This window comes from Planococcus citri, chromosome 3 (genome assembly GCF_950023065.1).
Source record: "Planococcus citri chromosome 3, ihPlaCitr1.1, whole genome shotgun sequence".
Lineage (NCBI taxonomy): Eukaryota > Metazoa > Arthropoda > Insecta > Hemiptera > Pseudococcidae > Planococcus > Planococcus citri.
The window spans coordinates 8,521,879-8,538,565 of NC_088679.1; the positions used below are offsets into that span (position 1 = coordinate 8,521,879).

General features: G+C 35.5%; 1 protein-coding gene across 1 annotated transcript; it reads right to left on the reverse strand.

Annotated features, from left to right (window-relative positions):
• Window positions 1-132: 132 nt before the first annotated feature.
• On the reverse strand, window positions 133-16,371 carry LOC135840166 (rhodopsin-like). Its single transcript, XM_065356553.1, has 8 exons — window positions 15,882-16,371; window positions 15,528-15,766; window positions 15,337-15,443; window positions 15,147-15,253; window positions 14,461-14,608; window positions 14,246-14,365; window positions 870-1,036; window positions 133-745 (listed from the first exon to the last, which is right to left on the reverse strand). The coding sequence occupies exons 1-8, from the start codon at window positions 15,989-15,991 to the stop codon at window positions 622-624; spliced, it is 1,122 nt and encodes a 373-aa protein (XP_065212625.1). The 5' UTR covers window positions 15,992-16,371; the 3' UTR covers window positions 133-621.
• Window positions 16,372-16,687: the final 316 nt, after the last annotated feature.

Below are 16,687 nucleotides of genomic sequence, written 5' to 3' on the forward strand. Positions count from 1 at the left end.
CTTCTAAGGATTCTCATCGATTGTGAAAGTTTTCGTCAAAGTGACCTCCGCTGCACGAGACTGATACCTTTAAGTGATTCCGTCCACCCTCCGCTTCTCATATGCTACATCTAGTCAAAATAATCAACCCGATGTCGCTGTTTTTGTATTTGAAAAATGATACGGTCAACATTTTCAACAATATGTAAGGTACTTACTAAATTAAACGATCAATATTTTCTACTTATAAAATAATAAATTCTTAATCGAAACAATCTTAAAAATTAATTATCATCGAACTTATATAGAACAATGGTGTTTTCTCTCTATTCAAAATTATCATTATATGGTACGTAAATATGCAAAAAAAAAAAAAAAATTATTTACACGGAAACAAAAACAAAAAAAATTCTTACGAGATAAACGCGTGACATTTTTAGCATATTAAAATCGTCGTGCTGATCTTATTAGCCCGTTAAAATTGAACATCGTAAAAAAAAAATTGATGAAAAAAAGTCACAATACCCTTTTACAGATTGTAGCTTAAATAATGCGCACATATCACAAAAAAAAATGGCCCGACTGGTGAAATTTGTATATTTCATCGCGTAGCGAAAGTACAATATACTGGAAATCTCCACATTACTGGTTGACTGTTGCTACTGTGGTTCCCGAAGCAGTAGATGTGGTGTCGCTGCCACTGGATACTTTACCGCACACCAATACTGGTATTTTCTTCTTCAGAGCAATACGATATTTCGGATGACTGAAAATGCGCAGTTCATCTTTTTAGTCAATGTTCGTTCCTCGAGTATGATAAACAACCGTAAAATGGAGAGGAAGCAGGGGATGGATAGAGCAAAAATTAATTTGAAAATGAAAATATTTACCTTATGGCGTACACGATTGGGTTGTACACTGCATTCGCTTTGGCAAACACCGATCCCCAAATGGTAAACAGAGGGCTGATGCTTAATAATTCAAAGATGCCGGAAAAATTGATGATCAAGTAAGGAGTCCATGCCATAAACCATAAAGAGATTGTCATCAAAGCGACCTATAAAATGTAAAACGATATTTCAGCTAGAGACATTTCACCGAAATTCGCTCGAATTTGATATTCAGGCTTGGTTTAGAGGTGGTCGAAGGGGTTTGAATAGAAATAGCCTTAACTGAAAATTCGCGGTTGTATAAATTCTTGGGAGGGGGTGGAGAGGAGCGAAAATAGTAAAAAAAATCCAAACTAAAAAACAATCGATATAATATCAAAAGTTGTGTACCTAACATATTCAAAAATCAACCTTTTATAATAATTTGGAGGGGAGAAAACAGGTTTTTTGTTTTTTGACCTTGAAATTTTTTGAAAATGAAGAAAAAATGGGTAACACTACGTTCCAAAATACAGACTTATTCCACAGCATCAGAAATTTCTTTCGATGTTTTGGTATTTCAATTGATGGAAAATATTTGAGAAAAAAAATTCAAAAACACAAATTTACTCAAAAATAGGTGATGTGAAAATTTAAAACTGCCCAGTAGAACCCAAAAATGGTCTTGGATTTTGATGACAATTGCCTAGATCAACTCAGAATCTCCAAATGAAATAAATTTAAAAAATTTTTTGATACTAGCTATTTTTCCTGAAAAAGATTGGCAAAAGAGGTGAAGTAGGAGCCAGAGCAGAAAACCACGATTTTTTTTTGAAAATGCCACCTCAGAAGACCATACTCTCCTTTCCAGAGGAACCTCTTGAGCTAAAACTTTTTCTCAGTGACTTTCAGCTCAAAATTAAAATATTCAAGAAACTTATGAATTTGATTTGATTGAACCAAGACTTGAAAAAAGAGAATTGAATGCGACTCCGAGTCTCGGACTCGCGCAAGACTCAAGAGTCTTCTTCTCTGAAGACTTGCAGATAAAGACTCCCGAGTCCTAATTTTCAAGTATGTACTCATCTGATCTCTGGACCAGTGTCAATTTTTGAGACGCGAGGGGAGTGATAATGGCTCAATTATTTAAACCCGTTCCAATCGATTTTATCTCTATTCTGCATTAAGCATTAGAGAAAGGAGGACGAGGCGACTGGAGAGATATTCCCAGAAATTTTAAAAATTGTAGCATTGGAAATGAGAATGCAGGTTTTGAGGATGCTGATTGTAACTTTTCTACTCGATTTTCCTCTGCCTCAGACCTTTAATGTAGTCCTCAAGTCAAAGATTCTCATACGAATAGGTATGTATTATTCATGCTACAGTTTTTTTATCTGAGAGCAAAAATTAGGATCAGACCTTGAATAGGTAGGTAGTTGGATTTCCAGTTTCCACACACCTATCCCTAATCATTTTCGAAATTTTCAGGTCCAATCTTCCAGGATGGGATCAATTTTGAGGAAATTGTACCTAGAATGAAGTGGAAATAAATCAGACTATTGTTGACTTCGAAAAATATATTTTTCCTTACTCATGTTACAACTTGGCATTTTTGAGATGGAATATTCACCTCACAGGAGTTAATATTGTGTTCGGGTGAAATCAAGTAAAAAAATCTATACTCATCATTGACCTACAAAATTTCAATTTCTAGAATCGTCACCAGGTACGAGTCGGTAGGTATCCTTAACGATGAATGAAAACACCTGAAAATAGTGGTCGAGTCCATTACTGACTGGTGCCAAAAAAATGGCCTTATTGGTACTCTTCCTTAAATTTTGAGGTAATTTGAATCCAATTTTCCAAAATACTGGAAACGGCCGAAAATGAAATGAAAGAAATGAGCTTTATAACCTCAAAAATCCTGTCAACTATCTTTATGCAGATGACTTGGCCCTCATAGCACAATGCGACACATTTGTACATGTGGAAGACACGATGAATCAGGCAATAGAAGAACTTGATGCATACTACAGAGCTAATCACATGAGGCTAAACCTACCGTAAGACAGAAACTTGTTGATTCCACCTGCAAAACTGTGAGGCCAAGAGACAGCTCAACATACAATGTGGAAACATGGTGTCAAGTCACACAGACTATCCCAAATATCTTGGAGCAACCCTGGACAGATCACTTACTTCCTGGCAACACTGTGTAAAGACCAAAATGAAAATGGCTGCAAGAACAAACCCAATTTGAAAGCTGATGGGCAGTAGATGGGGAGCTAAACCACAGGTGCACCATACATCCATGCTAGCACTGTGTTATTCAACTGTTGCAAAATATGCATGTCCAATAGGGGACAATCAGCTCATGCTAAAAAAGTTGATGCACCCCAAAATGAAGCATGTTGCTTGGTAACAGGGTGCCTCAGACCAACTCCACTCACAGCACTGCATTGTCTTGTGGGGATTGCACCACCAGAAGTATGTAGGGAAGTGGCTGCCAGAGAAGAAAAAACTAAAGCAGCAGTCCAGAGCTGTGGGACTGAAACAATTTTGGGATTGGATTTGTTTTTCTAAATTTTCATTTTGGTTTCAGGATTTATTTTGGGATTGAAAAATAGTCTCGGTCCAGGGATGAATTAGTTTCAGTTTCGGATTTTTATTTCAACCAATTTCAAGCTCAAATTGACTAATGAACTCTGCAAGGGGTCTAAAAAATGGGACGTTTTGACATGGGGAATCTGATGGTGTAAAAGTTTAACGTTTTAAATGCATATTTTGTTTAATTTGTCAAGTAATTTTCATTATAATCTGAATGAATGATGATAAATGATGTAAAATGACAATTTCATCATCATTGAGTCGTATAACTGCTTGAGGTGGTATTGTGTACAAATCAACTCTTATCCTTATGCTAAATTGGGTATTTGGGCTTACATCCTTTATGTTGGTGTTGCCTCTATCGCGTTGATTATGTATCTCATGGAAATTCATTATCTAGCTTCCACTATTACGTTTCCCACTTGCTTACTATAGTTACATCATCTACACAAACACTTAGGAGCTAGCTGAGTTGTTTAGAGACCCTGAGCTCCTCAGTGTTGACCTAGCTATAGACACTCAAACTACAAATAGTTTCAGCTTTTTGATTCTGCTAACAGATGGCGTGTGTGATCTGTTAGCTTGACTAATGGCCAGTGGTCCCTGGTACTTGGCATGCAATGTTGATAAGTGCACCTAAGATTTTTTAATTACACGCACAAGCTTGCTTCTGTAGCTGGATTCTAACTGGGTACCTGAGGTCCACAGCTCTACCTGCTAGGCCACCAAGGGACAAAATGACAATTTATCAAAATAAAATTGCGGAAAAAAGACAAAAATTGAAATCCTAGCTGAAACTGAAACAATTTTGTTCCAATTCTGCGATTATTTTCGCCTTTTTGGGTTCAAAATTATATCGTTTTCGGAATTTTCTTGGTTTCCAGGTTTCGTGATCAAAAAAAATAACGATTTCGATTTTGGGATTGAACGATAAATTCCCTTTGACTGGAAAATATCAGACTAAAAGATATCTATTAACTCGAACAAATCGAACAGACATCGTACACAGAATTAAAATAAAAAAAAATTTATTTATAATTCTAGGTTATTGACCCGAAGGAAAATAACAACAACAAAAACAGAGCTTTATGCTCGACTTGATAACTTTATAACTCAACGATTAAATCAATAATAACGCGAACGAACTTATTAACTAACGAAAACAACGAAAAAACAACGATAATTTAACAGCCAACTGTTTACGTGATTTTACGAAAAGAACAAAAAACCATTTTATACGTAACCAACAATATATATATCGCGAAACCGAAATTTATTTTTAATAAAAAATAAAAACTTAAAAGTTACCGAACATAGTTCGTTACGGTTACGATTCCAATTTTGCCAACACCCCACCATAAAAATATTTTCCCTAACACGCGTACCACTAAAATAAACGTAAAACTTGTTGCTTCTTATCAATACCGGTGTTTGTAAACACTTTGAAACAAAATATTTTTACAGCAAAATTTCAGTTTAATTATACTTAAATTACATAAAAATCGACTCGAAAACTTAATTTAAGCATTAAACAATGACTCACAGAGTCTATCGAATACGGTACGTGTAGTGGCTTTGGTCAAAATATCGGCAAGTTGATCTGCCGAAGATATCTTTTGCAAGTATATTATCTGTTTCGTGACTAAATCGCGTATATGATGATAACAGACATCTATATGTCTGGTACGTTTTGATTCGACCGTGTTCGCTACAGCAATCGCTGCGTTAGAATCGCAGTACACCGGTACGGTGTCAATACGAACTTCCAATTCAAGAAATAAATTTCGCCAAGCCAAAACCTCCTTACCAGATGAACTTAAAGCAACATACTCCGCTTCACACGACGAAAGACTAACACAATTTTGTTTCTTGACTACCCAGTCAATAACGTTGCCATAATGTAACACGAAAATTCCAGATGTTGACTTCCTATCTAAACAATCACCAGCGAAGTCCGAATCTACGTACACTCTTACAGAGTGTTTATCGACTACTTCAGGTATTACGTAAGTAAGTTTCACGTCTAACGTACTACGTAGATACCTTAAGATACGCTTGCTGTATTCGAATAGCTCCTTATTTGCCAAGTGCTGGTATCTGCTTAGAAAGTTTACAGCAAAGGCAATATCAGGACGTGTTCCCCTTGCTATGTAACTCAAACTTCCTAAGAGACCACGCACTTTGGTTTCATAACTTTTATCGAGCTTGAGATTTGTAATCTTCAAGTTCGGTTCCATAGGAGTTGAAATACTATTCGAATTAGACAGCCCGTAGTCACTAACTAATTGCTCGATATACGTGTTTTGATGAACTTCTAACTTGTCTTTACTACGATTAATTTCCATACCAATAAATTTCTTACATTGTTGCAGATCTCTTATTCCAAAACGCTCATTCAAACGCTTGACCAACCACTCAATAAGACGATCATCGCAACCTGTAATTAGAAAATCGTCCACGTAAACGACAAAAACGCAACGTAGAGGATTTTCGGCATCGAAGTAGACACACGGATCAACTTTGCTCCTTACGAAACCGAGCGAAAGTAAATACTCGTTCAATTTTGCGTTCCATGACTTGGGACTCGTTTTTAATCCATATAACGAACGTTTAAGAATATATACAACACCTTTTTCTTCGTTAGTCCCTTTCGGTGGGTTGAACATAATACCTTGGTTTATATCTCCATTGAGAAATGCAGTACTCACATCTAGCTGTCTCAACTGCCACTTGTTGACCATAGCTAGATTGAGCATCGAGCGTATTATCGGTTGATTAGGTGTTGGCGCGTATATTTCATCCAATTCATAGAAATGATTGTCTTTGAAACCACGCAACACCAATCTCGCCTTAAATTTCACCCCACCATTCCAGTTGATTTTTTTCTTTAGAACCCACTTACTGTCTACTTTCGAATAATTCTCTTTATTTACGCTTTTTTCAGATGCTGAATACCAAACGTCTTTGATCTCCATCGCTTTTAACTCTTCATCTATCGCTACACGCCAAAATTTCGACTCAGGACCGTTTAATGCTTCTTCATACGTAAGGTCATCGACCCCAGCGAGTGCAAAGCAAGCAAAATCGTCGCTACGTTCATCTGAAGAAGATGTATCGATCAAACTACGATCTACCAAATTATCACCGCTACGTTCGGCTTCAGTCAGCTCATCTGGGTTTATCCAATTGGAACAACCAGGAGCTGAATCAGCGTTACTTACCGGTGTAACCGTAGGTACGATATTTACATCGCTTACACTCACTGATACCGATGTTTTTAACAAATGATCGTTAATAACATCGTGTATCTTACGCGTTTCGTCTACTTCTACACAGCTCGAATTCGTGAATTTATTACGTAAAACATCGTACAATACATAACCTGTCTCTGTAAAACCGAGTAAAACCATATCGATCGACTTCTCATCAGTTTTCTTTCTCTTTTCAGGCGGTACCAGAACTCGTGCAACGCTTCCAAACAATCTCACTCTCGATAAATCCGGCTTTCGACGATTCCACAGCTCGTACGGTGACAGATCGTTCAAGGCAGAATGCGGTAAACGATTGTACACGTAGTTCGCTGTGTATGCAGCGTAAAGCCAGAATTTATTCGTTAAACCTCCTTCGTACAATAAAGCTCGCATTTTTTCTTGGATGGTTCGGAAGAAACGCTCGACGGTGCCATTATGCTGCTTTTCATAAGGCTCACTGTTCTGCATCGATATGCCTTTTTCATCAACGAACTCTTTAAAGGTACCTCCGATAAATTCACTAGCGTTATCGCACCTGATACGCTTCACTTTCGTACTCCATAACGTTTCACTAATATTTACAAATTTTTTCAGGTAGGTACCTACTTCGGCTTTACTTCTCATTCCGAACGTTACTCCCCATCTCGTACAGTCATCTACGAAGCCAATCAAATATCGCTCGCCTTCTAGTCCTTCTGTAATAGGACCCATTACGTCAATATGAATGAGATCGAGCGGATTCGGATACCTATACCTACTCGAATCGTAGGTATGTTTCTTTTGTTTTGCTTTACAGCAAATTTGACACTGATTGAAGGGTGGGCAATCACATCCACGTAACTCAGAAATCTTATCTAGTACCGTCTTGCTCGTATGAGCCAACCTACGATGCCAGATGTCACCTTCACCTTTCAACTTATTTACTTTCTTTTTATTTTTCAGATTTACATCACTGTCACTGCACGTACTGGTATTTCCTATACCTACACTTGAAACGTTCGAAACTACAACACCAGAATCATTACCTATCGTCGTCGAAGTATTACCTACATTTGTCGAGTCATTACTATCGTCAGAAATTAACGCAGATGAATAATTGGAACAGGAGTACAAAATAGGAGGTATATTTATCATAAATTGAATCGTATACAATCCATTATCATTAAGTACTAATTTTGACACTAAATTTCCCGCAGGATCGACCAAACGAGGATCTTCATCGAAGAAGAAACGATAACCATTCGCTACGATTTTCGACACGGACAGAAGACTAAAAGAAAGACTAGGTACGTAGTATACCTCGTTCAACCAATAGACGTTTCCGTCATCGGCTAGAACTCTCAATCGACCTACTCCTCCTTTGATCAAAGAGACTTCACAATGAGCGGATTGTAAACTTTCGTTTATTTTCCTCTCATCGTGCAAGACTCCACGATGTTTCAGAAAATGCGACGTCGCGCCACTATCGACGACAAACGTGATAAAATCGACGCCATCGTCGTCGTTTGTCTCGACGTATGCATTTTCTTCACCGAGATTCAAAGCAGTCGAGTCACCTAAAAAATAGTTCGACCCGATATTTACGTTACGCGAATTTCCGAAATTAGAAATCGCAACACTGTCACCGAAACTACTACGACCGACACTATTTTTAACGAATTCATCTACGATATTACGACTACGACCTTCATCTAACGAGAAATTTTCTTTTTTTCCAGATGACGACGGAAAAAGACCTAACGCGATAGACGGACGAGGACCTGACGAACCGGACGAACCTGACGGACCAGACGTACCCGATGTACCACTCGACGAACCGTTACCACCATTATTACGCGACGAATCACCGTTCTGTGGGCAGTTTCGACCGATATGCCCAGTCAGATTGCAATGATAGCAAACGATACTTCCCCGAGGGTTGGTATCGTTTCTATAATTCCCTCCGGCGGATCGACAAGACTTGGCCATATGGCCACGTTTGTGACACTTATAGCAGGTACGATCTTTGGCTTGTACGAAGCCATTACTACCACTATGATCACCGTTACCGTTCGACGAATTACCGGACGAGTTCGAACTACGATTACGCGACTTATTACGATTACGATTACGACTATTATTATTTTTATTACCGGATTGATCGGATGCGGCCATTGCTGAACCGGTACTTGTCGAACTCTTCGAAGTCGAGGAGTTCTTCGAGGCATCTTCCAAACTCAAAAGCAACAACGAAATCACTTTTGGATTTGGGTCTCCAGCTGTGACGTGAACTAGTCCTCGAGCAGTCATACGCACTGACTCGTACTTAGGCGAGTTGCCTAACGCGTTGATCAGATACGTATAGATTTCCGATGGAGTCAATTTCACGTCCAAACTCTCCATATCGTTGACTAGCGTATAAAATGCCTCCAAGAACTCCTTCGGACCTTTGTACATATCGATGACAATCTTCGAAATACGAGTTCGACAGATGACAATTTATCAAAATAAAATTGCGGAAAAAAGACAAAAATTGAAATCCTAGCTGAAACTGAAACAATTTTGTTCCAATTCTGCGATTATTTTCGCCTTTTTGGGTTCAAAATTATATCGTTTTCGGAATTTTCTTGGTTTCCAGGTTTCGTGATCAAAAAAAATAACGATTTCGATTTTGGGATTGAACGATAAATTCCCTTTGACTGGAAAATATCAGACTAAAAGATATCTATTAACTCGAACAAATCGAACAGACATCGTACACAGAATTAAAATAAAAAAAAATTTATTTATAATTCTAGGTTATTGACCCGAAGGAAAATAACAACAACAAAAACAGAGCTTTATGCTCGACTTGATAACTTTATAACTCAACGATTAAATCAATAATAACGCGAACGAACTTATTAACTAACGAAAACAACGAAAAAACAACGATAATTTAACAGCCAACTGTTTACGCGATTTTACGAAAAGAACAAAAAACCATTTTATACGTAACCAACAATATATATATCGCGAAACCGAAATTTATTTTTAATAAAAAATAAAAACTTAAAAGTTACCGAACATAGTTCGTTACGGTTACGATTCCAATTTTGCCAACAGGGATTGTATTTAAATTTTCAATCAGGAGTTAATCAGTTCCAATTTCAGGATTGTTTCGGACCCACAGCTCTGATGCAACACATAACCCAGATAACCCTCACACCCACGACTGTAAGGTAATTTATGCCGGTAAATTACGGCGGTTTTTTATGGTATTTGACAGTATTTCAACAAAAGTTTATTACTGTATTTTATCATAATTTACCAAATAGCAAAATTGAACACACTTTCCTTCATAACTTTCCAAATTTCCATGGAAATTTATGATTTGAAAGCTACCAAAAATTTTTCCTATAAATTTTCAAAAAATGTTCATGGAAAATTCCCTATACTTAATCTCTAATAACACCTAACAGATGAAAATTCACTTCAGAGGCAGGTCAGAAGTTCAGAACTTCAAAGTCAAACTATCAAAAATAATGCATCATATCCAAATTGGTAAAATACAGTAAAATACCATATTTTACCAGCAAATAATTATGGTAATTCAACAGCCCTGCTCACACCCCATGTACCACTACAAGGAATTACCAGACAGCAGACTAGAATCCAGACCAGGGCTGTAAGGTAACTTATGGTAAATTACTGTGGTATTTTACAGTATTTTGCCAAAAGTTTATTACCGTATTTTACCATAATTTACCAAAAAGCCAAATTATACACTTTTTTGTTATATCTTTTCTTCCAAATTTCCATGGAAATTTATGATTTGAAACTTACTAAAAATTTTCCCCATAAATTTCCAAAAAATTTTCACAGAAAATTTCCTATAATCTCTAATAACACCTAAAGCAGATGAAAAGTTACTTCAGAGGTAGGTCAGAAGTTCAGAACTTCAAAATCAAACTACAAATAACTCTTCATATCCAAACTGGTAAAATACCATAAATACTGTAAAATACCGTATTTCACAACCATATTTTACCAGCAAATAAATTATTGTAATTCAACAGCCCTGATCCAGACACAGTTTCTTGAAAACAGTTATTGAAATAAGTGCTCCTGCTGAAGTTGAGAGGTGTCAAATCTGGAATACAGCATCGAGAAGCCACACTATATGAGCAAATCATTGCCTCATGGCAGCCAATTGAAATACAACCCATGGAAAACGCTAAATAGACTGAGAAGTGGAACAACATGCTCAAAATCCAACCTACACAGATAGCACTTGGCTGATGAAGATTAGCAGCCTTCTTTGAAAAATATAACTTACTCCACCCATCACAGTTTGGCTTTAGGAAAAATATGAATACCACTTCTGCAATCTATAAATTTGTTCATGAGGTATTGAATGGTCTCCAACAGAAGAAAAGCCTATTGGCAATTCTTTATGACTTATCCAAGGCTTTTGATAGGGTGGACCATAAAATTCTGCTAGAAAAATTGGAGAAATATGGTGTCAGAGGAACACTATCAGATTGGGTCAAAAGCAACCTGTCTAATAGAGTCCAAATTGTAAAAATTAACAATAGCACATTTTCTGATGCAGAACCTATTATGCAAGCGGCTATCTTAGGCCCACTGTTCTTCATTATTTATATCAATGATCTATCAACCTATTTTGGATATAGTCTTACAGAATTTGCTGATGATACAACAGCTCTACTAGAAATAAATGAAGGTGTTGACAGTGATTACATTATAAGTTGATAGCTTGGTTTTCAGCAAACAAAATGATATTAAATTTAAATAAAACACATTTTCTGGGATTTGGAAAGGTACCTCCCTCTATAACTGAAAATTACAGGATAATTGAATCAACTAAATTTTTGGGAGTTATAATACTTAGATTCTAACTTAAAATGGAATAACCAAGTTGACCATTTAATCAAAAAACTCTCCACCTATACCTATTTGATAAGACAACTCCAAGAAATTACACACTCTCATACTTTAAAAATCGCATACTTTGGCCTATTTCACTCTAATCTGAGCTATGGAATAGCACTTTGGGGTGGTAACCACAGCCTACTCCATCCTGTACTTCTAATACAAAAAAGAGTTCTAAGAATAATGTTTCGAAAACATCAAAGAGAATCCTGTAGACCAGTCTTTATTGAAAATAAAATACTGCCCATGTGAAAAAATACCATTGGTTTTCAATAATACCATAGGTTTTTTCGTAATACTTATGGTTTACCATAGGTTTATAAGCTTACCATTAGTATTAACTCAATGGTTTTTAAATTACCAATGGTTCCTACATTCACCATACTTACAGTAAAAACTAATGGTTGTTTAATCACCAATGGTTTATCAGTTTACCATAAGTAAAAACCATTGGTTCAAAACTTCAACCAATGGTTCACCATAGGTTTCTAATTAACCATTGGTATAAACTCAATGGTTTCTTGAAAACCATTAGTTTTATTTTGGAAAACTGCAGTTTTCTCAAAAAGGAGGGCAAAACAAGATTTTCAAGTGTAAGAAAAGCAAAATTTCAAGTAATTTTCTGGAAATTTTATTTTTATGCATGGAAAATGGGATAAAATTATGCTTAAGAAAAGCGGATACCTGTTTGATTATTTTTTTGTAATTTTAAAGATATTTTTACATTATTTTAGGCATTTTTTGAGAGAATTATTCACAAATTTTGTATTTTTTTTACCAATTTTGATCATTTTGAACTGTTGTTGTGGTATTTTGAGCTACAATTTTTTGTAAAATTTTGTACAATTTTTATTTTATCACGCATTTTTAAATAAAAAACCGTTTATGATTTGATGATTGAAAAATTTCACAAAAGATTGCTCAAAATACCACAACAACATTTCAAAATGATCAAAGTTAGTGAAGAAAATACAAAATTTGAGGAAAATTCTCTCAAAAAATGCCTAAAATAATGTAAAAATGTCTTCAAAATTACAAAAAAATTATCAAAATGGTATTATTAGAATGAAATCATTCTGTAGAAATTATTTAATTTTCTCAGAAATTTTTAAATTTGTGTTGAATAAATAAATTGATGAAGTTTGTTCTATACAAGAAATTTCTAAGTTCAATTTTAACATGCATGTAAGTTCAAAAATTGCCCCTTTGTTCATGGAGCGAGGTGGCCGAGTAGGTAGAGCAGTTGGTGAAACTAATGGTAAATGGGTGGAATGCAGAGGACGTGGGTTTGAACCCTACCTGGGGCACAAATTTTTTCAATTTAGAAAAATTTCAAAATTGAATTTTAGTGCTTCATTTTACTGGGAAAGTGCATTTTAGCAATTTTTGACTATTTTGGTACAGAGAAATGAAGAAAACTCCAGTTTTTAAAAGGAATGGTTTTGTACCATTGGTAAAATACCATTGGTAAATGTGTCCGAAAATACTATATGGTTTTGTACCATTGGTTTCTCTATGAAAACCAATGGTATTTTTTCACATGGGTGCCAGCAGCATGCATGTGAGTACATTCTTCAATAATGTATTATGGTAAAGAATGGAAAAATAAATTTTAAGGTACCTTCTCATACATATGAAACACGATTTAGAAATTTAGCCAAAAGTGAAAATTTAAGAACGAAAAATATGCAAAATAACATTGATTTCATCGCCTCAGAAATTTAAAACAAAATACCACAGGAGCTAAAAAATATAGTACCCAAAAAAATTTTCAAAAATGAACTCAAATATTGGCTACAGAGATATGCGTTCTACAGTGTTGAAGAAATGTTTCAGCTAGATTATTAAGTTGTTTTCCTACTGTAATTTTTATTAATCTCTTGTTATTTGAACTATTTTTTTTGTGTGCTATTCTATTTTAAACTTTCTATTGTTCTCACATAAGAGTATTTTACCTACTGTGTTTTCATGAGCTGTATCTCATAATATGTTTTTTTCTTTTTTTTTTTGGTTTTGTGTTAATTTTCCCTTTTTTTCTCATTTCAAACTTATTTTTCTCACAAAAGAGTATTTCTTAATATTTTGTATAATTTAATTACGTATCTGTATTTTCGATTCACACCCCCCCCCCCTCCGGCAATACCAACTATGTTAATATTGTAATTAATACCTAGTTTATTGACATTGTAAATACAGCTAAAGCTGTCCACAGCAATAAACGATTTGATTTGATTTGATTAGATTACAACAAGGTACAAAGCAGCACCTTTCTCCAAGTTTCGATTATATGGCGACTTCGACGCGGCAAAATTGGACCAAACTATTGACGACGAGGGAATGAAGTTCCTCGAATACTGGGGCAAGAAGGAAATTTAGATAGTCAACCAGAAAAAAGGAAAAAAAACTAAAAAATGGCCAATAAAACCTAATTTTTTGTATCAAAAAACCCTACTGTTTTCAAATAGGTGGGTAAAAATTCAAAAACCACAAGATCCTGAATTCCTGAAAATTATACTGCATTAGAAACTATACAGTCTTCAACTTTCGGTTGCAGCACCTTCTAACTTGAATAGGTACTCAAGGTTACTATAGGTAAGTAATTAGATAGGTAAAACAGTATCTTACTTTGGCTAATTTGATTTCTGCACTTTGACTTTTCCCATCATCATTTCCTCCCGATCTCAATGACGAAACGTTCATTTTCTTAGCCTGTTCTCTCATGTTTTTCTCATGTGCTGATACTGCCTAGAAAATGTACATACAAAACTACTTATTACTTATATCTAACATATGGTACCAACAGTACAACATTTATTGGTTTTTGGAGCGCAAATACATACCTTCACAATGTAACTGTAAGCCCAAATGATGATTAGAAGTGGTCCGAAATATACGAAAACCGCGTACGCCAGAATGTAACTTCGACTTAGCCACGTTTTCGTCAAGTAATCAGTTCCGCAAGCCGTCATATTTCCTTCTGGTACATATCTGTCAAATGAAAAGACAACAAAAATTCATTTCTTTTTCGATTATTTCCACAACGAAAATTAATTCTAATGTAGCATCGAATCCGATATAGGTACCTAGTATCATTTTATAAAATAAAAAGATAGGTACCACAGGAGTTACGAAGACTTGAAATTTAAAACCCAACGTTAGGTATCAATACCTTATTCAAAAACCATGAATATATTTAAGCTAGCCACAATATCGTTCTCAATCAACAGGTTTTTAGCTATCCATTAAAATAATTATGTAGGTATAGGTATACTTAAAAATTACGTCATAATTTTTATCAAGTGGCACCGAATGAGAATTTACGCATACAGTGTTGCCATACATAAAATACATATAGGCAAGTATTCATAATTTTTGATCGGCACACTCGTCTCAATTTTACCATAGCATTCCACCTGGCACTATCATCACGTTGATTTTCATCTATAGCATCGATTGAAAAATTTTCAGCAACGTCACCAATATTTTTGCTTATTGTAGGTACTTTCAGAGTAATACAATCACATACCTGTTCCATCCCCACATTGGGAACAATGTCCAAAGCAAACCGTGGAACCAGATGAATAAAATCCTATAAAAGGCCGTTTTCACCGTCATAGGTTTCGCTGCCAAACCCTGTAAAATGCTCCAATCGTTATATTCGATCGAATTGAACTTTAAATGGAACATTTAAAAATAAAATCTAATCAAAATCTTACCTTGACAATAACGTTATAACGATCTAGAGCGATCAAAACCATAGTCCAAATAGACGTATTACCGAATAAAGACCCAGTCATTCCGTACAATTCGCAAGCAAACGGTCCTAATGAAAAAAATTACCGCTTAATTTTCAGCTATGGAATGACACCCTCGCGCCCCCCTTAACTTAGGCAGAAATTTTTCATACCTAAAGACCACGTTTCGTACATACAATTATACACCATCGCCGGTGACATACAAAACATCATGCAGAAATCCGAAAAGGCCAAGTTGACTACTAGTAAATTCGAAGGTGTGCGTAGAGATTTAGTCGTCGTGAAAATATAAACTACCAGTCCGTTTCCGAAAAACGATGCCATACCGACGACGAACATGAAAAAAGCCAGCATTTTATGCCACGTTGGATTCAACGGAGGGAATTGGTACCTGGATAAAATTTCATCAAAGTAGTTTCAGCTAGATAGGTGTTTTGATACTCTAAATAGATAGGTATTTAACAAGAGCAACAGGCTATATATTCGAGATCGTATTTATCACTCACCAATGAGGATCGACCATATGCATCAAATCTGCCGGAACTTTATCGACCACCGTCTCGTTTCCAAAATCCATACCGCCATCGTATGCCAAAGTAGTAGTTGTGAACCTCATTTTTAAAAACTACCAATCAAAATCGAGCCGAAATAAATTAGCGAAATATTCGTTTTCAGAATGCCATAAAATGTTCAACCGATTGAAAATGTAAGAAATGTACATTAAAGTGGAAAAACGCGAATTTAAAAAAAATCACGAACTTCAAAAAAAGGCAGAAAAAAATAATTCAATCCAAAATCATCGAAATAAAATGAAAAACGTCGCGTGCAGGTATCTGCTTTAGAAAAAAAAATACCAAGTAACTAATAAATATAATGTATTAAAAATAAAATGCAACGTTACAAAATCGATAAATATGTTCAAGACATATTTCCACCTGTAAAGGAATACGAACGATTAATGCTACCTGCTTGTTAAGACAAACGGCCCACTAAATTGTTCGCTTGGTTTCATTGCTTCAAAGTAAAGTAATCCTCTTAATTGAATTATCAATTTTGAAGAAACCTTTTTCATGTGCTCCAGTTAAATATTACCGAACGGGTACTTATGTTGACATAATATTACCTACATATGAATTTTTTTCTGGCAATTGTAAATACTTACAGTACTTATAGCTATCCAGGTATAAATATCAACACAAAGTGTTTCCTAATTGTGTTTTAGATATTTTCGAAAGTACCTATCTGAAGAAAGTCATACTGAAGAGGGGAGCAAAGGATATTAACTTGGATTCTTATTGAACTGATCAGATCT

Bases quoted from the DNA above. Each gene is read 5' to 3' on its own strand.
- LOC135840166 (XM_065356553.1), bottom strand. From the start codon at position 15,991: ATGAGGTTCACAACTACTACTTTGGCATACGATGGCGGTATGGATTTT. The intron at 14,366-14,460 runs GTATGTATTTGC...TACATTTTCTAG, and splicing joins CTTACAGTTACATTGTGAAG to GCAGTATCAGCACATGAGAA. The intron at 746-869 runs GTAAATATTTTC...GCGCATTTTCAG, and splicing joins CCAATCGTGTACGCCATAAG to TCATCCGAAATATCGTATTG.